The sequence below is a fragment of the Pezoporus wallicus genome, unplaced genomic scaffold (assembly GCF_028554395.1).
Source record: "Pezoporus wallicus isolate ANWC-B61680 ecotype Strahan unplaced genomic scaffold, APGP_CSIRO_Pwel_v1 contig_8218, whole genome shotgun sequence".
NCBI classification, from domain to species: Eukaryota; Metazoa; Chordata; class Aves; order Psittaciformes; family Psittacidae; genus Pezoporus; species Pezoporus wallicus.
Genome location: NW_026636063.1, coordinates 2,095,399 through 2,120,224, shown reverse-complemented (window position 1 = coordinate 2,120,224; position 24,826 = coordinate 2,095,399). Strand labels below are relative to the sequence as shown.

Here is a 24,826-nt window from a genome sequence, read left to right as displayed (position 1 = left end):
CTGAAGCTCAGTGATGATACAAAAAGCTCACAGCTGATAGAAAACTGTCCACATACAATATATTTAGGAGGATCAGACTCAGTACAGAGCAAGGAAAAGGAAAATAATTAGTGTCCTAGATAAAGTATCCCAGTTCCTTCAGTCACTGAATGTAATCAGTGAACCTTGGGAGAACAGAGTTTCCAGGGGAAGTAGATACACAGACTTAGCTGCAAGAAAAGCTTCTTTTAGGAGCCTGACCAGCATGCACATACAAACAGACATACTTTAATAGTTGTTCTTCATCTTAGCATAGATGCTTTCAGTTGCATGGTCAATAGTCTAAGCCATCCATTCGCACAAAGAATGTTCATTCAAACACTAACACTCAAAATTGTAGATCACTGTCAAAAAGCCAAGGACTACTACCCTTCCAAACCTGGAAATGCAAAGACAGCTATAGCTTTGCCACTAGGGTGGGAAAGGGAAAGAAATTCTTGGAAAATGTCAGCAATTTATTAGTAAAATCATGGGGTAAGATTTTTTTCCCCCAGAAAGTGCTAGAAACAGCCCTGAGCAAGTACCAAGGCAATGAATTATCCCATTATATTTAATTTTTACTCACTGTCTGTTGTCTTGAATTAATAGAGTCCAATATTTAGCTCTACTCTCTTTATTTCCTAGAGCAGGAATGCTTTCATGTAACCTAGTTCAAAGTGATTACAGCTTTCACAATTACAGGTAATGACTCCCAGCTGCAGGATCTTGCAGCCATCCAGACATGGTGAGATTATTGCCCTAAAACTATAAATTAAGAACCAATGGAGAGCAAGAGCCAAATATTTTCCATGCTCATGAGCAATCCTGAAAGCTGTTGTGTAAACACATGACTGTTTTATACACATAGTATGGCACATCAATATTTTAACTGGATTTGTGTTGTTTACCTCCCATATTCAAGTATCAGCAGTCTCAATACTGCATACGGTAGACAAATGTTGCTTTTAAAATACAGTATGGGAGAAAATCCAGGAGCATGATGTCATCAACAGGGGATGAGTCTGTTCTATTCAGGGAGGGGCAGAAAACCAGAAGTTAGACTCATTCATACAACAGAGGGAGCTTGGCTGTTCCTGAAGACGTGTTACACGGCACTTACTTGTATCTGCTCAGAGGTGAATTTGCAGTCAAGGTATGTTTCTGCTTCTCTTTACTATGAAAAGATCTCACTATTTAAATTCAGTATGCTTTGTTGCTTCTTGGAAACCACTTCTTGAATTCTTAATGTTTCTGGTTCAGTGACAAAAGGGCTGATGTTGTTAGTGTTCCAGGGACACAGAGGAGTTAAATAATTATTGCTAATGGGATTTTGTAACTTGTCAGGATTTGCAGAGCAGTAGCATTTACAGAAAAGTGCTTTATTTCAAAGTTCCCAACATATCAAAGCCACAGAGCTTTTCACCTGCCTCAGGTTCTATCTGGTGTATGGACTACTGAAAGGTAATGATTCCTTCTGTCCAGAAGACATTTTGTGGGCACACATTCTATCATCTCTTAAGAAAAACCAGAAAGTGTAAGCAGCTAACTTTGTTCCCAGCTGAGAAATTACCTATAAAATAGTGATAAGAAACCAGAGGCAATACTTTTCTGTACATACTGATAATTTTCTCTCTGTTTATTATTTTGATTATAAACTTCTGGGGGCAGGAAGTGTGTATGTATATGTACCTTAAAACTGCTTACCTGTTTGGTCTGAGCTGATTGAGTGACAAAGAATAAACATTTGAAACTTTTCTTACATTACAAAGAAGAAAAGTTTGGATGACTTTTAAACAACATTATCAGTTCCTTTCTAACACTTGTAACCAAACAAAAAAATGCAGGAGGAGCACGATTTATAGAATGCTGATAAAAACAAAGAAAACCTTAGAACTGAGGTTGTAATTAGGATCATACAACAAAAAGAACAAAGGTTCAAATGTATGCTATAGTTTTAGCTATTCCTAGTTCCTTACTCAAGATCCTAAGCAGCCATCTTAATGTAAAATAACAAAATAGCCATAAAGCTGAAAAAGTTCAAATAGTTTTCCATTAGCATCCTAGTTTTAATACACTGTACATACTCTTACTGGTACTCTTAAGATAAGAGTATTCATCTTGAACAGATGTATATATTTTCTTAAGGAAGCTAGAAGACAGCTAGAAAAAAAAAAAGTCAATTTTTACAGCAAAGCCTCTAAGACTGAAGTAAAGGATATTGAGTAATACCAGTCATATGTTTTTTTATCTTGTCTGTTGTTCTTTGAGAATGTGCAATCATTAAGAAGATAATTAAGAGAAGCATCTTTGCACTTCAGAATCATTCACAGATTTCTTGTTTTCAGTGTAAATAGTGAAAACAGAAAGAGAAGGGGTAAATGTACCCAATTTAATAAAGACTTTAGAATAGTCAGAGCAGAGATACCTCCAGAAAATCTTTGTCAAGTTTTCCACTGGGTCCCGTACATGCTAGAACAAGATTGAGTTACTCAGAATTACCTGAACTTTTTGTACCGACAATCCAACAAAAAAACTGCCTTTCCTGATTATTAGAGCTTCCTGAAATAAGGATCTCATTACTGTACTGCAACACAGCTTGAAGAAATTCTCACGACTATGTAATATTTTATATCTTCTCTCAGACAGAAAACAAGAGGAATTTGCGAGAATTTTAGCACATTCATTATGAAGACCTTAAAATTCATTGCTTAAGAATAGCCAGTGTTGGATAGGCTGCTTTTCATGGAAAGAAGGGAGTAAAAAGCTTTTAGAAACCCAAATCCCACTGCTTTGAAAGTCACAGTAGGAAAAAAAAATCATATTGCAAGTCCAGGGTAACTCACCAGAGAACAGAGCTTTGCTTTCAAAACAAATTCCTTCCTAGCAACTACGTCAACAGCAAAGGCACATCTGCACTCATTAGCAATGCTAATCAATATAAAGTTTAAAAAAACCCAACCCTGAGAATAAATGCCATTCAGCTAGAAAATCTGCTTTTCTTTAAAAATCACATAAGCCAGTCTTATTCTATTGTTACTCATGGGTTTTCTTAACTCTCTCTCCACACTCCATGTACTTGAGTTTCCCCTACCTTATCTAAAGGTTTCTTTTCCTTCCTTCTTGCATTTAGCATAATTCATGCATCCAGCTATCTTTGTGCCTCTGCCTGGCCAACATGCAGCTGTAAAAAAAACATAGTACTTTAAAGTGGAGGCAAAAGGTCTCAGCCAGTCCTCTATAACTGGAGTAACTCTAGGTGAATAGGTAGCTACTGAAGAATAACACCCTTTGGGAGCACCCTCTGGGTGCTGACTCACAAGCCCAGCCAGTGGCAGGCAGGTGGCTGAGCCAGCTTCTCCCCTCTGGGTGCCCCTGACCAGGGATGGAGTCAGGAGATGTCGTGGTTTAAAACCAGTCAGAGGGCTCGTTCACTCACTCCCCCCCTTCTTGCCCTCTCCCTACTCCCAGAGGGACGGAGAGAAGAGTCAAAAAGAATGCAACTCCCACGGGTTGAGATAAGAACAGTTTAGTAACTAAGGTACAACACAAATCACTACTGCTACCACCAGTAATAATAATGATAAAAGAAACAAGGGAAGAGAATACAACACCTCACCACCAGCCAACTGATAACTCGTCCCCCCAACCCAACCAAGCACCGACCGATACCTCCTCCACCCCTGCAGACTCCCAGCCCTTCCGGCTGACTCCCAGTTACCTCCTGGGCATGATGTGCTATGGTATGGAATAACTCTTTGGCTAGCTTGAGTCAGGTGTCCTGTCTCTGCTTCCTCCTGGCTTCCCCTCCTCCCTGGCAGAGCATGAGGCTCACAAAGTCCTTGGCCAAACCAAAACATCATTGTTATCAGCTCTGTTCCCAGGCCAAAAGTCAAAACACAGCACTGCATCAGCTACCAAGGAGGAGAAAAATGACTGCTACTGCTGAACCCAGGACAGGAGAGGACATCCCTGTACCATGACAGCCCCGAGGTAGGTCGGCTTAACCGCATTGGGAAAGAAGAGAGGCTGAGAGCTTCACAGCAACATTAAATTTGGACTTTGCAGACTGCTGTCTTCATCTTCACACAAAATTGCACCTCCAATGATCACCACAGTGGTGATTCATTTACTTAGAAAAGATGCTAGTGCCCTGGGAGTGAGGAACCCTGGTCAAGGTCCAATGGCCCACTAAATTAAATACTGGATAACAGGCACAAACTGGATACAGACCACTAAAAAAAACAAGGACCAAAATTGCCTGCTGAAAGCATGCTCACTTCAGTCTGATGATAATTAAGTCCAAAGCATTCAGACATTGTGGCAAAGGTGCTACATCGAACTTCAACAAAAAGCCTCAGGACTCTTGATGCTACCTGAAGGGGTGGATTTGGCTTACTTTTGCTGCTGTGCTATGCTTACCTCCTCTACGCGTTAACTCCTCAACTCAATTCAGCAAGGTTGGGCTGGTTTTTGTGATCACTGCAAACAAATCTGATCATCCAGGTATGCAGATCTGGCATACTGAGGTATGCCAGAGTGATGACAGTGTTGGAAAAAAAGGCACACTTCAGACTATGGTGAATTTGCAAAGGAGCTGTCAAAATGCAGAAATCTGTCTCTCCCATTCATGTTATCTGAGATTACAGGTAAACTCCACAGAAAAAGAAAGTGGGCTATGGTTAGAGGTCCAGGTTTTTTTAACATTAACAGGATTTATACATGTGTGTCTGGAGGCAGAATTGGCCATAGAAGATTTTCCTCCTGCGGTGGTCCTTCTTTGGCAGAAGGGAGTATGCTGCAGGCATTCTCTTCAGGACCTGCACCCCTGTGTCTCCAGAGGTGCTTAGCCCCTTTGCCATGGTTATATGATTTCCTATCAGCTGTGTGACTGAAAGGTAGCTACTATGGAGTATGAAACAAGGGCAGCAGGTTCCCGTCAAGAAGGGTGATGTGAGCCCTCTGCCCACACACATGGAGCAAAGCAATAACTCAGGCCAGTATTCTGCAGATAGTGGGCAGGCCAATAAACTGGAAGTGTTCCATCAGATCACTTGAGTGTTTTTACAAAAAAGCGACTGTAAAGCCTTCTTAATTCGAAGGTGGGACCTGATCCTTGAACAAGTAAGTAGGAAGACAGAAATATTGCAGTATATGTCACTAGGTTTTATGTTCACTATATTTTATGTCACTAGGTTTAGTGCATCTCTCATCTCCTTCTCCAGCAGTCTTTCCATATAACAAGCTATATTCTACATTCTCTGTACTATATTTGGCTTCTTCTTAGATTATAAGATCCTCAAGGCAAAGCCTGTCCCTGTGCTTGCACAGCTATTGCGCATTATCATCGAAGCCTCCAGTCATAAGTATTACACAGACAGTTTGGCAATATCTGCAGAGCTGTGCTCTGGGTCCTACCTGCTAGACCAGGACAAACAGCACACCAAGTAAACAAACAGATAAAGGGACATAAAAATTGTAGAATTAAGCACACAGGCTAGATCCTCAGCTGTATTGAATGCTCACAGTGCCATCCCCATCAGCAGAGTAATGACAGTTTATAGCAAATGAGGTCTTAGATGTATTAGCAGAGATGAGTGATTTCCTCACCGGCAACCTGCTTACTAAACATGGTAGCATAGCCACATCCTTTTTCTGCCTTCTTTTTCTAGAAGAAAAGATCTGTGAAAGGTTTTTTTTTTTCCTAGCTGTGAAATCAGAAGACAAGAAAAGCGAAGAAACTATGCAGTGGGTGTTCCCTTAACTACCACAACAGGTAAACTTCACTATGGGACACAAAATATGCTCCAAGTCAAATTTCAGCCTTTGTAATTGTGCAGCTTGAGCTCAACACTAAACTTCAGCCAACGAATCTTACAACCAGTCTCATGTCATCAGGTTATTTATTACGATGGTTTCATCTCAGTCTGTGGTATCTCAGCTTAAGTATAGATTTCTTATTTCTTTTTTTCTTTAGACTGAGCCATCTAAATCAAACCTCCCAGACACTGCACTCTGCAGAGCCCACCCACATGCTCCTCATACAGGAACTTGCTTAGCTGCCCAAGACCAGCTCACAGATGGCTGTTCTCCTTGGCATCACCCAGAAAGGTTTACTGTGCCTGGTCCTTCCAGCACCAGATGCTGGAAACTTACAAACCACTTTCTCCAAGAGCAAAGAGCAAAACAGCAGGCAAATGTTTGTGGCACCAAAGGTGACTAGGAAACGTTTGCTTTGTGAAAATTCTGTCTCCTCTGTATACAACACGTAGACATGTGTAGACACACACCTATATACACCTACATATGGACAAACATAGAGATTTATTATCACCTTGTCAGAGAAATAAAATACATGTTCCTCTGCATAATCATGTTATTCATGTCCTACCCTTTCCTAGGGAGTATTTCTACAAGGAACCACTACCAATTTCTTCCTCATTCATGGATTTTTACTGCGTACAAAATGATCAACAAATATTTTAATCAGACATTTCTGATGTGTCCATCTATTAGGATCAAGACCATTGCATTTGTTTATTTCATCTCCTTTGCTTGGCCAAGATCTTTTGGGTTTCTCTAGTTAATGCTAAAATTTCTAGGTCACAGTGATCTGGAACCAAGAAGTTATCTTCTCACAAGCCTTCATTCTGTGTAGACATTTACAGTAGGTAACAAAGTCAAATAATGAAGATGGGCTACCTTTTTACAAGATCAAGGGCACTTCATTTAAAACTTAAGAGCTTTCTCAAGAGCTCTGCTGTTTTTCTTTTTTATTTACCTCTGTGAGTTGTAAGTTAATTTTCCAAGTGATTCTAACCTGGTTAAAGCAGTCATAATGAATCAGACATTAATGCAATTCATGAATGGCTGGGATATTGTTCACAGAAGTTTCAATTTATATCATACTTCTTCAAAAAACACCATATACAGGCACGTCACATAAGACAGGTGTGGGATCTCCCCTTCTTGCTTACACCATTCCTCTAAGAAACATCATTATCTTTTTTTATGAAGAGTCACCTTAGGCAAGAAATTCCAGCCAGCTGCCTCAGCAAAAGGGACATTTCCCAGAAGTAGAACGAAGTAGAAGTAACAAAGCAGAGTTGGTTCTGTGCAGGTGTTTCCTGCAACATTCTGGAAATGTCACTCTTGTTTGGAAATATAAGAAGACAGCAATTTGTTTCTTTCCACAATAAATGTAGTCCACAAATTGGCATTTGAATCATGATTACAGCTTTTAATTGTACAGTATGAGACATCTGGAATTTCATTCTGATACACTTTGCATCATGTATCACTACAGACAGGTTTACTGTGCAAGTAGTTTCCACTGCACATTTGTATGGTTTTTTAAAAAGGGTTAAATGGAACATATTAATAAGGTTTGACTTAGGATAAATGGACTCTGGTCGAAAAACTTTAAAAACACAAAGAAAAAATTGACTTTAAACACAAGAATCAATTCCAAATTTTGGACTATTTTACAGTTAGATAAAATAAGAATCCAGACTGTGTAAACTACCTAGGTTTTATAAGATTTTTAAATGAATATCGCAGACAAAACTCTCTTAACTTTGGTATATACCTGACTCAGGCAGCAATCTTTATTCATAGTTTGTTTTGGAAAACTTTTCTCTCTTGAGAAATTAAATCCCAAGATTTAAATAATCCCCAAGATTAAATCTTTTTCTCCCTCCCTCCCTCCCTCCCTTTGGTCCTTCTGTCCTTCCTTCCTTCCTTCCTTCCCAGCAGCATCATTTCTCCTCTGCTTGTTTTCTATAACACCATTATGTTCTCTCCCAGAACTCATATCTGCTAATTTCCTCTTCACTTGTTCCTGCCCTGACATCCTGCCATGAGACTTGCTGCCTGCTGTGGAAAGCTGTCGTGTGCAATTCTACACAATACTTTATGTTCTGCAGTGATTGCAAAAGTGATGGTACACAATTTCAAATATGACATGATTAATTCAAATCAGAACATTTTTCAAAATTAACAAAGCTGGTCAGAATACAAAATTTATGTTTCACAGAAAAAATGGGAAGGACAGAAAGAAGAAGTGAAATTCCCATCTAGAATTAAAGAATCTTGTCATTTTTAACAAAACCAAAGCACTGGGAATGGTTAGCATAGATTAGGGATTTTGAACAAGGCATGGACCTTCTTGAGCAAGTGCCTGGGGGATAAAATGTAGTTAGTTCACATCTTTCATTGTCTCTTTTTCTACAGCTGCTCCATTTTGTAAAGATAATAAAATCTAGTTGGCCAGACAGAGCAATGGTGAACCTGGGTTTCCTTCTAAGCTGTTAGCAGTCAGTATGTCTCCTACTTTGTTCAAGATGAGAAATGGCATCTTTAAAATATTTTATCTTAAATTCCCCAAATATGTTGTGAAAAATCTTAAAATCAGTTTCTCTAAAAACTGTCTGGTTTGATAGTCACTTTAATAGGAAAAGATAATTCCCTTCCTCAAACATTTATTACATAGCTATAGCAGTACATGAGTGTGAGGTGCCAGAAAGTGTGATCCATTAATTGTTGCCACTGGCCAGGCAGAAAAAGTTCTCCAAATTTGCGTCAGACTGCAGAGCCACCCTGTGACAATCCAACGCCATGTGACCGCCCAATCTCTGAAGGACATTTGGAGTTTGTTAGCTTTATGTACAATAGTTCTTTGAAGGAGCTGTGGAATCTGCTAAGATTCCGTTAAGGGAATCTTTCTAATTAACTTCTCATCATGTATGTTTTTGTCAGCTCTGACATTCTCAAGAGAGCAGATAGACATATCTTCTTGGTAACCATGAGTGCCCAAACCCCATGTATACAGACTGAAAACCAAACTGTCTGCACCAGATTCCAGCAAGGCTCTGACATCTCCTGTTGACATCAAAGCGATGACAATGAGTTGATACAGGGTTTAATTCCAGAACACTGGCAAAGCATGAAAAGGAAAAAAAAACAAACAAAAAACAAAACAAAACAAACAAACAAAAAAAAAACAAAACCCAAAAAAAACTCAAAACTGTAATCCAAACACTGACTGTTGCTTCTCAGCTGGTGGAATGTCCTGAACCTTCTAGACCTCTTAGTGTTGAAAGCCACAGGCACGCTTGTGCAGTTTAATCACCATGTTGCTATCAACATGTATTTGAATACTTCTTTCTTGCAACAGAAATGCAGTGTACTCCCAATTAAGAATTGTTGTTATTAGAGTTTCCCCGTCTTTTCAGCAGAAAAACAGACATTTGGATGTCTATCAAAATTTTATCTGCTGTGACTTTTGAGGTAATTGCAATACAGTCCATAATTCACTATAGTTATTCTCACACACACAACATTACCGATATGTACATCTGGTTTTGAGCTTTTCTCTGTGATATGCAGGCTGTGATGATTTTTAACCATGATACCTGAAAACTGACCTCTTTCCAATTGCAAATGCTTTGTGTAATGGCTATGTCGGGAGCAAATGCATGAAAATAATATGAAATGATTGTCCCAGCTGCTCAAGCAACAGCCTAGCAGGACATGTTTGACCTAGGAAGGACAAGGCAAAATGGCTTTCTGAAGTTTACCATTTAAGAATTGAATCATGTTCCAGGCTAGATTTCTCCTTGAGAAGGGAACTCGGCAGTGCTTGCACTGCTACACTCTGCTTTTAGGAGTTAAAAGAGTATGGGGAAAACAAAACAGAGTAAAACAAAACAAAACACAAACCTTACCTTTCTTTTAGTAAATACAACCTGCCATTTAGGCAATGAGTATCATGTCATACTTGTATTGCCCTCCATGACAAAAATCAGTGATGCTGGGGATCTTTCACTGGGATGGTCCGTAAGAAAAGTTTTTCAGAATGTTGAAATCTAAGTTCATATTTTAATGTAGATTTTGGGATAGGTCTGCAGCTGTTGTCAGAGGTTCTAAATTAAAGGGAGGCCTTAAGAAGGCCACATGATAGAGACACTAACTTGAACAACCTGAAGAAATATCATACCCTCTGTGTTCTACCTGCTTGAAACTAAAGCTGTAATTTCATTTGAACATTATACAGTTAACCACACTTTCTAGCCCATTATGTTGTCAGAGCCCAACATGCTGTTTACTTAGCGAAGCCGCCTCTGGTGGCATTAAGGGAACACAAGGCACACTACAGAAAGGACAGATTCTGCTTGCAATGTCCTCTGCACTAAGGACTCCTCTGCTTGCACAGTTATCAGTGTATGGCTCAGCAACACAAAAAGTAGTAGTGACTGAAACATTTCCAGCTGTTTGTGGGGATGATTCTGTAGTTGCAGATGTGTTTTGAAGACATGATGTTTTAGAACATCTACATTTTTGCAAAATGCAACAGAGATCTAATTAACTCCAGAGTAAAATAATCAGTTACCTGTATAAGAAACGAAGCAAGCAGCAGCTGTCAAAGAAATAGTTACTGGACTTTGGGACAGCAACCTTCTAATATTTGCTATCAAAGACAGGCTTTTCTCAAAGGCTGTACTTGTGAAAGACTGATGAAATGTGCAAGAAATGCTGCATTATTGAAATATCCTTCACAACATTGTAAGCATGATAGAAATTGGAGGCACTGGAGGTGGAAAATCTGTCTTTTCTTTAAATGGCTGTTACAGTGTTCTTAAGGTGCTAAAAGCAAAGTGCTTTCAGGGTACAGAGCCAGTTCATCTGAAAGGCAAATCTCTCCATTAAGTATTTAGTGCACAAAGGGAGCAATATCTGCAAATATTTGGCCATTAGACCTTCACATTTTGCTTAGTCATCAGAACTTAGAGGAGCTACAGAGAGAAAACAGCATTTATTTTTCAAAACAGCATTTTGGAAAAAAAGCATTTTTTTTCAAAAAAAGGGAAAATTCACCTATTTCTTTTCCAGCTTAGTGGTTTTGGCATGGTACTTGCAGTAGTTTTGATCTGTCTGAGTTTCAGGACAGTTTGTTTTCTAAAGCAGGAAATTCTTACTTTAACAAAGAAATATAATCTAGTTGTTCAAACTGCTCTTGATGAACTCAGTAGCATTTTTTTTCATCATCACTGGATACAGGTTACCTTTGCTGTTCGCTGGGCTCAAGGTGCATCTGCAACTTCATAGATGCATTTTACTGTTAGATACCATCAGACCTGCCATTTCAATAACATCAGACTCCTGCAATGGTTATTAAATTGATTTCACAACATTAGTGCATTAAGGTCTTTGAATTTTGTAGTGGTGATGGGGTACAGCAATCTCTTACATAAAATGGAGAATTCCTGTGGTGCCTGCAGTGCTCAAAGGAGGGGATACAACCCCTTTGACCCTATTACAACCTGATAAATTTACATGTCATATCATAAAACTCAGGAAGTTTATGGTCTCCTATTTGTCTTCATAATTCAGTGAAACTGCATAAGTTGAGATTATTCAGCTTTGTAGACAAACACCATGCGTACAGGAGGGTTAAGGGCCATGCAAGTTTTCAGCCCTGGGACAAGGATTAGGCTTTCCCAAGCTGCCTTCACACCTGACAAGGAGCCCAGTGTGGCTCCTGGTGCCAAAACATGCTACTCACATTCCAAACAGCACCTTTGCTGTTTCTCTCCCTGTACAAATGTGCAGTTCAGTTTGCTCCCATCCATCACTATCTGCAAGTGCAACAGGGAAAATAATATCAAGTTAGACAGTGAGTCAGCTAGGAACTGGGATAAATTATGTTAATAGACAGTCATCTTCCTGGCAGCAGATCCAGTGCTAATTGCAAACTCTGCAAAGATAAGAAATGTGAGCAAAACATGATCTGATCATTGCCTCTATTGGCAAGACGCCCTCAGCTAATGACAGAAACCAGTGAGTTTTGTGAGTCTAAGCAAATCAGACCAAGCTTTGGGTTTATTTCACTCATACTACAAACCAAGTGTATTGCCCTTCTTTACTTATTTCTACATAGCGATAACCAGGGCTCCAGACAGCGCTGTCTCCATCAGGCACATTTCCCTTCCTCCTGTGTGTCTTGCAAATTTGCAAGAGCCTCTGGCCTACATCTGCCACCTTCATCTCTCCATTTTCCTCAGCATCTCCTCTGCCTGCCTGTGCCTTTGAGAAATGGAGCCGTTCAGCCTGAAAGCTGAAATCTTAAACCAGTGCATTTGGGGATGTTTCTTATCCTGGCATTATTTAAAATGCCTGCCTAGTGAAGTAGCAGCGTTCCTGCTGATGTTATTCTGTAAGCTAGTGCTTGCCCTCAAAGACACCAAAGAACATGAGAGAAGGAAAGGAAAATCTGATACTACATGCAAAGTTTAACCGTCTACCCCCTACCTTCTAAGAACGAAATACAAAACATCATTTTGCGCACTGTGGGAATCTAAACAGGGGAAGTTTAAATCGGATATAAGGAGGAAGTTCTTTACTGTAAGGGTGATGAGGCACTGGAATGGGTTGCCCAGGGAAGTTGTGAATGCTCCATCCCTGGAGGTGTTCAAGGCCAGTTTGGACAGAGCCTTGGGTGATATGGTTTAGTGTGAGGTGTCCCTGCCCGTGGCAGGGGAGTTGGAACTAGATGATCTTAAGGTGCTTTCCAATCCTAACTATTCTATGATTCTATGATTTAGACCAATGTGAAGATCAAGTAAACGAAACCCAAAAGAATGAAAGTCAGACATGGCAGCATATGGACCCTAACCTCACAGTTTGTGGTATTTTCCTAAGGTGAAAGAGTAAGATTCATGTCCCCTCTTCAACAGTTATTTTTTATACTCATTTGAAATAGCTTCATAAAAAGGAAGAGTGTTATTCAATAAGCTTGTGGCCTCTTAGTACACAGGCACGTGTATCACCTGAGTTCTAGGTTTTGATCCAAGCTAAACAAAATGGAGACCTGAAAATAGGTTTCATCTGTCCAATGACCAGAGACAAACAAACTGAATTATGCTCAGTCAACACTTAGATTTAAGAGCCTCATATACTTCATTTCTTTGTAGACATATACAAAAAGCTGGGGATGAAGAAAAAAACAACTCAGTAAATCAGAACAACTTAAAATTTCTCAGAAGTGTTTGAACAACAGAAATTGAAGTGTGTACTGAAAGGGGAGAAAGGCATTGATCTTCTCCATTTTCAGAACAGTTTGATAGTATTTTTAATTCATCTCCTTTCTCCTCGTGTGAAATATAAAGGTAAAAGTTGGTCAATAGGCACAGAAGTTTCTACTGTGTTTACCAATCCATTATGTAGAAAAGGGAAGGAAAAAGCTGCAGAGCATTAACATAGTAGAAATCCCCAGGAAAACAAAAAGTTAAACCAGTTATTCAAGTTTGAATTTAACTTACAGAATGACTTCTGTGAGCATGTATAAAATTTTCAGTTCTTGATGGCCCCACAGTTGCAGACATCATTTACACTTATTGCCAAACTCCATCAAATATTTGCAGAAAGTTTATTGTGAAAAAAAAGAAAAAAAGCAGCTGAGAAATTTACCGTCATATTTCATTCGTTTGTCTAAACTGCACATTGCTATGATATGTCACAAAACAACCCTAGAACGGTATTCATGGGATTTGGCATTTTCCATTACTAATTTGTTTATATCTTTCCCCTTTTAATTTATTGAAGCTGATGCATCCTTTCTCTGTAAGAGGAATGTTGTCACCCAGTGTATCACCAATGTCAGTGCTTTTCTGGGATACATTCTGAAATCCAGTATCTATGAAAGGATTCCATACAAAACAAAGTACACAGGTTACAAAGGTTGGTCTCTAGTCCAACCTCTTGCTCAAAGCTGGGTCAGCAATGAGATCAAATAATGCAACTCTGAGCTTTATCCAGCTGGGCCTTCAATATTTCTGAGGCTGACAAGGTTGAAATTGGATAATTCACTGGGTGGAGAAACTTGAAGATCCTATTGTTATGATCCTGAAACAGCCTCCAATGTTAAAACAATTATTTCTTGTTTCAGATTAAATAGAATTATTGTACTAAACCTGCTCTTTAAGAATTGTTGCAACATCAAGATGTGGTGACGTATGCAACATTTTGGAAAGCACTGCTAGTAGAAAAGTTTCTAAAATATTGGCAGCATCAAGTCAGAGGTCAAACATGGACAGAGACTCAAATACCATCACCAAATCTGGACTAAATCAAAACTGTGTTCATAATGAGATTGGACCTTTTCCATATACAAATGTCCTGTGTTCAGTACTTCAAACCAGTTCGGATTTTCCTCCTACTACCAGTTCTTACAGCATTCCAGCCATTCTGTTCTTCTCCAATTCAGTTATAATCATTATACACACAGATAATACATTTTGTCAGAATCATCAAAGTCACTAAATAGGGTACAGCACTGAAAAAATAACATTTCAAGTTATTTGGGGATTAGAAGTATGAGATTTTTTAGGAAAAGTATAACACCGGAGAGTCTAAAGCAAGTACATTCAAGATTTCCACCTGGAAACAAATGTGTTACACAAAATGCTTCAATGTACTTGATTGGGCTTGTGCTCTTTCCACACCTTCCTTTAGTTGACTGCGATAGACAATGTTGGAATTGAGTGACTTCACCTCCCACGGGGGGGGGGGGGGGGGGGGGGGGCTGAAATTAGTAGCCTCTTCTCACCTTAGACTCATTGTTATTGAAATAACTATTTTAGCAGAACAAGTTTGGGTTTTTTTTTTTCCATTTTTCTTAACATAATTGATGTAAATGTCTTCAACAACAACTGCAGAGCAATGGCTGTCCTGCTGTGTGCTTCAAGTTTACATGCAAAAGGGTATCTAAAAATTCACTTTTCGGAGGTAGCTCCTCTGTACCTTTCCTTTATTGCCTTCATTTTCTGACAAAACATGGAGTTGTTTTTAATTTTTGTTTTTAATTTTTTTTTTGCGAGCTTATTTTTGTCAAGTTCCTCAATCTGGCTTAACTTGAAGCCTCATGAACTGCAGGGGCAGCCGTACCATGGAAAGGGACAGTGAAGGGTGAATAAAGAACAGGAAATGTTTAAGCTAACATTGCCATGAAAAGCTTACACTGATCTACAACCTCAAATGTTCTAATGCCCATTACCATTTCATTATAGGAAGGTTGAAATTAAAAAATTCAAGTCACAGGGTCAGTAAAAGCAGAATATTTTTGGTATCTTTCTGACACTTCCTCTATCTCTCCAAAACAACAAATGCTTCCTAAGTAAAACAGTATTAAAGCATATTCTGTGTAACTTCCTGGTCGCATTTCAGAGGTGCTACAAGAACCACATAATACTACCTTTTGATATTCAGTCATCCAAAGATGCAAATCAAACCTCTTCTAAGGTCAAAGAAAGGGGTACAAGCAGTCACACTGGACTTGGATTAGATGGAAACAACAGACTCAGTGCAGCTGGGATAGATGACAAAGATGTTTTTTTGCAGTAGTACAGGTTTAAAGAAGAGCAGGTTGAAATAGAAGATGTGAAAATAAGCCTTATAGATGAGGTATAGAATTTATAAGGAGGAGGTCTTGACTGCATTTATGTAGGTAAGAGCTCATCACAGAAGATGACTTCAATCTCCCAGCACACCTTTGGGTCCTTGCTGAGCAACACATCTGCTTATGCTACCCCATCATATGTGCTTCAGGCCTGGTAGACCTATAGGGGTGGAGCTAAAGGAGAAAATATGCTTTAAGATTGTTTTGTTATAGCCTCTTAACAAATTAAACCCCTTCTTTTCCTCATAAACAAGCATTGTCCTGGAACCAAATCCTCCGAAGCCACTAAAATGAAACCCACCTCTCCTGTGATCATACCTGTCAGATGGTCACAATGAGGCAGTTTAGGAGAAATTTGAAAGCCTTTTAATGTTTGAGTCAATCAATCAGGTTTACACTCCAGGCTTCTGAGAAACCAGTAGCAGTACTTATACAGATTTAGCAGGACACAAGCTTCTTTGCATGCACCTCATGGTGGAGGACCGCCCTTACCTGTGGCAGCTTTCAAACTCCTGACATTTCTCATTTCAGTCCAGCAGATCTGTCAGGCAGATACGTTTTTATTTCTCACGGCTCTGACAGCTCCTCTGTCGCATTTGCTGTAGCTCTTGCACTAGGATGAAGCAGCAAGGCTGCCAGACCAACAGGCACCTCCAGGGGACACTTGGCTGCCCAGGGTGGGCTCAGGAATGATCAGGAGGACAAACCAACACAAAAAAAAAAAATAAATACATAGCATCAAAACAGACTTGGCTCTGACAGGAAGAGCAGTTTGGAGGAGAGGATGTAGCAGACCTTGGGTGTTTTGGTTTTTCTTGCTGTGGCTGACTTGCCTTCTAGAAAAGAACCCTGTCAGAAGTGAGCCAGTGTCCTTCTCAGTTTGCAGCCACCCAGAATTGTGTTTGTCCTCCCAGCTTTTCCACCCCTCTGTACCATTGAGACCTGGGTGTATATGTATGGCATGTTGTATGCTTGTATGCATGTATGTCTGTATGGTAAGCCAGCTATATGCATCTGCCAAAACTTTTGGCCACTAGTAACACTTAAAACCAGGTAATTATAAAATACTCTTAAGGATGCTACAGACTGGGTGTCATACCCATCCTTCACAAGGCACATCCCTTGTTAAGAAATACCTGAAATAAATAGAAAACTAAGCTGCTCTCTAGGCAGCCTTCATCATGAATGATCATAGGTCACAGAAATCCCCCCATTTGGAGTAGAAAACTAGGGAGGGCTCGGATCTGCTGTCCTTTATCTTTGCAGATTAGACTGTACAGGTTAACATCATGAACTGCGTACCTACATTTTAAAAAACTTCACTGTTTGCTTCACCAAACCACATTATAGGGGTTAATATTATAACAGCCTGAACATTTATTTCTTATAGGCTCCACCTCTTGTCCTTGAGGTCTAAATTAGCAAGGTTAACATTATGACAGCCTCAGTATATATTAATTACAGATTTCACTCCTTGTTTCTGCATATAACCAAACATATAGCCAAAGTCACAACAGTTTAAGATATGCCTTAAAAAGTCCCTCCCTTGCTCCCAGAGAGAAGATCGCTGGGGTTAACATTGCAATAATCTGAATACTTACTACACATTTCAGGCCTTGTCCTTGGAAAATACCTAACTGATACCATCTTAACAGTTTAAGTTATCCACTACATCTAAGCATACAAGCAAATGTTTAGCATAGTATGAGCAAAGATTAACACCACTAGTGATGATACTAATAGATTCATGAGTCCAGTAGCTGTAGGGGTACATCCAGATTCAAAATGGGTTGTAAAAAATGTTCACTTGATGCAGCGTGGGCATTTCCCCATTTGGAAAGTAAAGCAATGAATGCATCAAATGGCTTAGCTGTCCTGGAGCTAGCTCACATCCATTAGCAGCATTAACTGAGCTCTGAGCTGGCTTTTTCCTCTGCCCTTCTATTCCTTAGCTCACAGCTCTTGATCCTTAAAGGGCTTTTTGTCCCACTTCATCATGTATAAGGAAGAAGTTCTTTACTATGAGGGTGCTGAGGCACTGGAACAGGTTGCCCAAAAAAGTGGTGAATGCTACATCCCTGGCAATATCCAAGGCCAGATTGGATGGACCCTTAGGTGACATGGTCTAGTGTGAGGTGTCCCTTCCCGTGGCAGGGGTGTTGGAACTAGGTGATCTTAAAGTCCTTTCCAACCTAAACCATTCTAAGATTCTACAATATCCTGCTTCTTTTCTTCCAAGACAACTCATAGGCCATAGCAAGTATGGCTGTTGCATAGAGATTTTCCCTCCACATGACACTTCTTCCAAGATTAACTACACCAATGGACTCTAAGCATTATCTTCAGCTTGCTGATAATCTTACACATATTTTGAGGCACCCCGTAGCCTCCCACTCTCTAAACCTTGCCATTTGTGCCCAATGCTATTAGCAAAAAATACTCTAGAACAATATGAGACAATGACTGACAATGTTTTTAGTGACTGTCAAGGAGGAGGTAACTGACAGTAGGAGGTGAACTCCAGCAGGGACAAATTCAGCCCTTACAGGAGTCCCTCATAATCAGTAATGATAGATAGCTTCAGCTGGGCAGTGTTTCAATCAAAACTGTCAGACAAAAGTTTTTGAAAGTCGTAGCTGAGACATTAGGCCTGTCTTGCATTGCACAGAAAGTATGTGTAGACAGTGTATGAAGATGTCACATTTATTTTCACTGAACTGTGATAAGCAAATGGCAAATCATGCCCTTTTCAAAACTGTGGCTGTGTAGATCATAATTTATTCAATAAGCACATATTTTTAATGAGTTTCCTGTGCTATAAAAAATAGTACCGAGCACATCATTTTAATAGGGTTTGTAAATAGACCATTAGCACATTTCACCTTATTCACGAACACATTTCTACTAATGCTTTAGGGAGGGGCTTGAACCAAGAACTAAGGACCAAGAAGGCAGGTCGGCAGAAGCCTCATGTCATGGACGTGGTCACATCCTAACTAGCCTTTGCACACTGTTCCTAGACAATAGTAATGTGATGTAACTTATTTATTTTAAAGTATTATAGAGTTTTCTATCACAGAATAATTGTAGGGAAAATACTATAAATCAGTAGGAAGGTTTTGAGCTGCTATTTGCTGTAAACTAATTCATGTTTATTGTTTTTCTATTACACATATAATGAGGTAAAGGCACAGAAATTGCCAACATAGCTTTTATGACCACTCTCTGAATTACTAATGAATATCTTTTTAAATATATGCGTACATGAAACCTCAAAGCATAAAATAATACACTTAGAATTCCTTTTACTGGTTCACAGCCTGTTATCAGCAGAAGAAACAGCTTCTGCTAATTGCATTACCAAAATAGCTTCCCTGTTCTCAGATGACCTTTTGTTGATCATCCATTAGTATTTCAGTTCCCATGTGTTTTTACAGTGTAAAGTGCCAGAATATGCAGAAAGGGAGACTTGAAACCTCTGTTTGCAATTTCTTAGTGGCACCTTTCACAACCACAAAAGTTGGGCTTTGAGATATTTAAGTATTTATGAATACCAGCACCTTGATGACAGGCTTCACTATAGGGAGTTTAACAGTATGGCTATCTAAGGTATCCTTTAAGAACTCAGAACATCAAAAATACCAAAAATATCAGGACAAAAATTATTTGCAGTTAATAGGGGACATAAGCAACACAAAATGTATCTATAAATACATCAAATGTAAAAGGATAATGGAGGAAAGTTTGTGCCTGTTACCAAAAGGAAAATGGAACCAGTAACTCAGAGAATGATGAAAAGTTCAATGAAGACTCTGTTTTAGTGCTCTCAGAAATAAAGATCATGATCTGATACTTAAGATGATTGATGAGAACAACTGGATTTATGTGAATTAGGAAATAAAAATTAAAAAATATATATAAAGTGGTGGGATTGTATATAACCCACCCTGTCATGGTTCAGGAATTTGGAGAGGAAATCTTTCTATCAGTTTTTATGTCTGTGAAACCAAGAATGGGGACATTTCAGAAGCCCACAGAGGGAAAAATGCAATACCTATCTTTAAAAGGCACAACTAGCAGCAATTTATGAACCTGCCATTCTCATTTAAATACCTAGAAAGCATTACAGCAAACCAGTAAATAATCAATATATCCACATATGGAGAACAAAAAATAATAATGAAGTGAAAAGGAACTGCCAACGTAAACTTGCCGAGAATAAAATTGTGTTGCATTAATCCAATCTGGCCTAATGGACAAAGCACAAGCAATAGATCAAGCACATCTGGATTTCAGTGAGTCGTTTGGTATTGTCCTATATTCCATTGTGCTGAAATACGAATAAAGTCACAAAGAAATGCACTATAGATGCAGGTGCTCTGTTATGCCAGGAAGGGCTCAAACAAAAATAAGATTTCTAACCAAAGCATTTGCAACCTATAGTAGCTGCTTGTAGCTGGAAGATTAAAAGAGGACATAATCAGAATATTGGTAATGTTGCATAGCACGCACTGCAGATGGCATTTGCTTTCAGTACAGAATAAATAAATCCATACCTACTACACATAAAAGCTCCAGATAACCAGTGTCACCAAAAGTATAGGTCACTGGATGGTTGTCTGCTACATGTAATGCTAAATAATAAAGAGCCTCCACCAACCCATTCTCCAAATGCTGGTTGAATACAATCAGAAATCAGAAGGATACAGGTGACTTAAGATCAAGGTGGTTCTAACAATGATGAGGCTAACGAAGAGGCAGGATAGAGGATGGAGATATGTTCCTGCAGTTAGCTATGGGCTCAGAAAGTTGAGATTTTGGAAGGATGAACTTGGAGGATCAGAATTTTTATGTTTTTACCCAATTTCTGTAAATACTGTCCTTTGCTCAAGTTATGAAGGACTGGAGGATTAGAAATATGTGCTGTTGACATTTTAGTTTGTGCTCATTAGTCCAGTTTAGGTTGCCTGTCTTCCAAGTTTCTCAGTGCCACTTGCCTGTTTTATTCAGTTAACTTGTCCTGCATGACGACCCTGTTACACGTTTTCCAGTACAGTGAAAGTCTCCTCTGTTACTGTCTTTATAAAAATATGGTATTCTCTTTGCTCTTGATTCTTAAGTACTACAGTGCTTAATTAAAAGTAAGTATACAAAATATGACCAGCATTTTTCAGTTATTCTGCATCCAACAGCCAAATGTCTATATGCATATTAAGCACTGACACTTACAAATCTAGTAACCAGAGCACAAATGAGAATTACAAATGTGCCCTCATTTTACTTCCAAGTTACCAGCTGAATCAGACAAATGTCTTAATGAAAAATACGTCTGAAAATCTTCCAGTCAACCCAAATATAAACAGTGATATTTTAAAGACCTGGAAAAAGACAAACAGGATTTCTGTCACCCAGCCCAGAGAATTATATATACAGCTCTGGGAAGCCAGTCTTGCATTTGAATACCTCAGCATTCATTATCTGAGTACACAACAATAAAGCCACAGTTAACGTTTTAACAGTACTGAGTGTATGCTGCATGCTTCACTTCCATATGGTTTCAGTAACATTTAAATACACATCTGATATTTATGCCTTTCCTTACAGGAAGCTATATTTAATAGCTTCCTCTAATACCCAAGCTTTTTGACCTGTAGAATATTTATAGTACAGCACTTGGCTTTCAGACTGTTGTCTTGGACCCAAATTGGCTCAGTGCAGCCTGATTGCAGGCAGGTCGTGGCTTACATGATGACCATCATCTTTGCCAAACTGCAGACCTATTAAAATCAAGGTCTCTCACAAAATTGGTAACATTTCTCTCTTCTGTGACTTGCTTGCAGTAAGAGAACGTAGCACAGAGACATGGATACGTGGGTGAATCCAGTGAGAAGTTGAGAAGGGCAAAGTGCTTGCAAACACTGATCTTGCTCCTCAAGCTCTCGAAGTGCAAACTAAAGCTGCAAACTAAATGTGTGCTGTGAGAGTCGTAACATTTGGGAAAAAATATGGTGTTGTTTGGAGAAGAAGCACCATTGAATTCCACCCAATTCTTGCTTTACAGGAGAGGGTGTAAAATGTTGAGGGACACGCCACAGAGCGAGCAGCTTAACAATGAGCAACATGAGATTCACAAGGTACATTTGTCCTTTAGGAGACTATGGCTATCAATACCCAAAGATAAGAAGAGAAAGTAATGCTGAACCTACCCAAAGAATTAAAAAAGACTTGCTACATCTTGGTTCTAGTGAATAAAGGCTGGCAAATGTTCTTTTCGGTTAAAATGTTGGTTACAATGTATGCTGTTGGATTATCCCCTCTGTTTCACTCACTTCAAATTTGTCTGCAGAGTCTATAGCAGTTTAGTCTGTGAGACCCTCTGCAAGCATGTATGAGAAAGCAACCCAGGGAATTGTAAGCCTGTTCAAAGCCATGCTTTTTAGGACAGTAATGAAAGCAGCGTCAGCTTTTCTTATTGTGTCTTTTCCAGCAATGAGCTAGGTACAGAAATCTCATATAGCCTTTTTCTCTTTCTCTGCACAGAAATGGTTTCCATCACAAATGAAAACACTACGGAACTTTACAACATCATGGCAACTCAGGAGCTAGCAGTCAGTCCAACAAATTGCAACAATAATTCAGGAGTTCATCAGCTGAATGAATACAAATGTATAAATTCATACGTATGGCAATGGCTACAGGATTTTCAGCCTGGCTTCCTCTGGTTTATATTTATTCTTGGAGCATTGGAAAATTCCTTTGTCCTCATCGTCCTGTGTTTCCACAAGAGTCCCTGCACAGTGGCTGAAATTTACCTAGCAAACATGGCACTTGCTGACTTAATGTTGGTCTGTGCTTTACCTTTCTGGGCCATTAATATTTCTAATGGGTTTCAATGGCCTTTTGGCCTGTTCCTCTGTAAAGCTGTCAATGTAATGAGTAACATGAACTTTTACTCTAGCATTTATTTCTTGACACTTGTGAGCATCGACCGCTACCTAGCCTTGGTGAAAACCATGTCTCTTGGACGGATGCGACGAACTGCCTGCGCCAAATGGAATAGCTTTGTCATCTGGACATGTGCATTGCTCATATGTTCACCTACAATGGTGTTCCGAAATTTACACTATTATGCAGAATACAACATCACAGCCTGCACTCTTGTTTACCCAGCCAGCTACTGGGAGCCTGCAACCAACTGCTTGTTGAATATAGTGGGCTTTGTGATCCCACTCTGTGTAATTACCTACTGTACAACGCAAATCATCAAAGCCTTGCGAAGTAATGAGCTACAAAAATTAAGCTAGTCCAGACAGAGAGGAAAGCCACCATGCTGGTCCTTGCTGTGCTTTTGCTTTTCATCATTTGCTGGCTTCCATTCCAAATCAGCACGTTCATTGACACAATTCGTTACCTTGCACCCACTCTTAAATGCCTGGAAGAAATCAATGACATAGTGACCCAGATAGGTACATACTGTGCCTTTTGTAACAGCTGCCTGAACCCGATCTTGTATGTAGTTGTAGGGAAACACTTCCAGAAGAAAGCTGTGGAATTCTACAAGGACTTGTTTCCAAAGAGGTGCAGAAAATCACAGTCTGTGCAGATGGAAAACTCCCTGGACACTTTAAGAACTTCCATTTCAAATGAATATCCAAGGAAAAAGTCTGTTTTCCCATCACCATGATAACACAATCTGTTCATTACAGAAAAAAAAAAAGCCTAACTTATGAGTCTCCGCTAATATCCATCTACTACTAGTCAACAAAGTAATTGTGGTAGTATTCATCATTTGTGAGAAAGCAAGGGTTTGATCTTGATGGAAACTCCATACAGGGACCTGCTTCTAATACTACTGAATACTTTTCATTATCAAATCCTTCTTTGTAGCATACTCACATATTCATGGCTGACTAATAGTTGATGCATTTAATGTTTGCATTTCTAAGGTGTACATACATGTACAGACAGTTGCCTGAATAGAGGCCCCAGTCCTGCCAGGATTGTGCAACTCCTTATGGTACCTATACAGTTTGTTGGACTAGACTTTTGACAGAAGGGGCTTGTAGTTGAGTAAGTTCTGGTAAATGAATCCTGTAGGATTATTATTCAAATGGGGTTTTAGGTGCAGCCATTTTTTTTCTGTGTTCAGTCATCCAAAGCTATTTCAATTATTAGATCAACAAGCTGTGCCTTTTTGCAACTGCTCTGCCCCTCCTAGTTGCAGGTTTACATCAGCTTGTATGTATGGAAAGTAGCTCTAAAAAACAGGCAAAGCAGTACTGGAAGGAAGGCTGTAGCCAGCTGCATGAAGCTAGCTGAGGTTTTTTTGTAGCAGGAGACTGGTTTACCCCTTCTGCACTGGGTAAAGGCATACACTTACTCCTTTTGAATGACTGAATATTATTTATCCATACCTACACTTCAGCTCAGAGACTTAATTTTCAATATTTACAAAGGATAATTAATATTTGTAATGTTATTAAATAGAAACATAAAAGTTCAGCTTTTATATTTCAGTTCAGTTCAGCAGTTCAACTGAGAACATGAAGGAGAACATTGCCTAACAGCCTTAGAAATCTAACTAAAGCTAACAGGAGTCTAGAAAGTTCAGAATATTCAGGAACGGCCTTTTCAGCGTCTAACATACCTACATTTTATTTCTAGAGTTAATCTGAGAGTTATTAATATGAGGTATCTTTTCCCTAACTGGACTCAATTAACTAAAGGGGGGAGAATTCAGGCTGGACATGAGGAAAAAATTGTTTACAATGAGGGTGGTAAAATACCAGAACAGGTTGCTCAAAGAGGTGGTGGATGTGCCATCTCTGGAGGCATTATATTCTTTGGACCTTGAATGGCACTATAAAGTTTCATTTAGGATGAGAAATTTGTATTAAACCTTCAAATAATTAACCCCAAAAGTGCTCTAAAAGTGTGTGGATGTACTGTAAAAACTATAGGATTTAGATCACCTCAGATGACTTACAGACAATTTCTACAGGTTTTCTTTAACAATCCAATATAATCGTGTCACAAATATTTCTATTGTTCATTCCTTATACTGTCCAAGACACCTATGAGGAAACACTTCAAGGCTTTCTCTTATTTCCACAGTTGTCAATACTGTCTCACTCACGAGCATGCTGTTCACACAGTCATTAAATAAAAGGAAGCCCATACAGAGATTATTCAGGCAATAGAGGAGATTTTTGAGTATTTGGTACTGAGAAATAAAATATAAAAATGTTGTTATATTAATATGACATTAATTTAAATCATGTAAATATATAGATATTATTTTGCTATGCAGTAAGCATGTATAACAGAAAATAAACTAAGAAAGAATATTTGCTGGCA

At 39.1% G+C, this 24,826-nt stretch overlaps 1 protein-coding gene across 1 annotated transcript; it reads left to right on the top strand.

The window, feature by feature from the left end:
- The first annotated feature begins 953 nt into the window (after nt 1–953).
- Nucleotides 954–23,948, top strand: BDKRB2 (bradykinin receptor B2). Its single transcript, XM_057398957.1, is given in 3 exon segments — nt 954–1,171; nt 22,010–22,762; nt 22,765–23,948. Coding segments are annotated over 2 exon segments (1,140 nt in total). The 5' UTR covers nt 954–1,171; nt 22,010–22,011; the 3' UTR covers nt 23,154–23,948.
- Nucleotides 23,949–24,826: the final 878 nt, after the last annotated feature.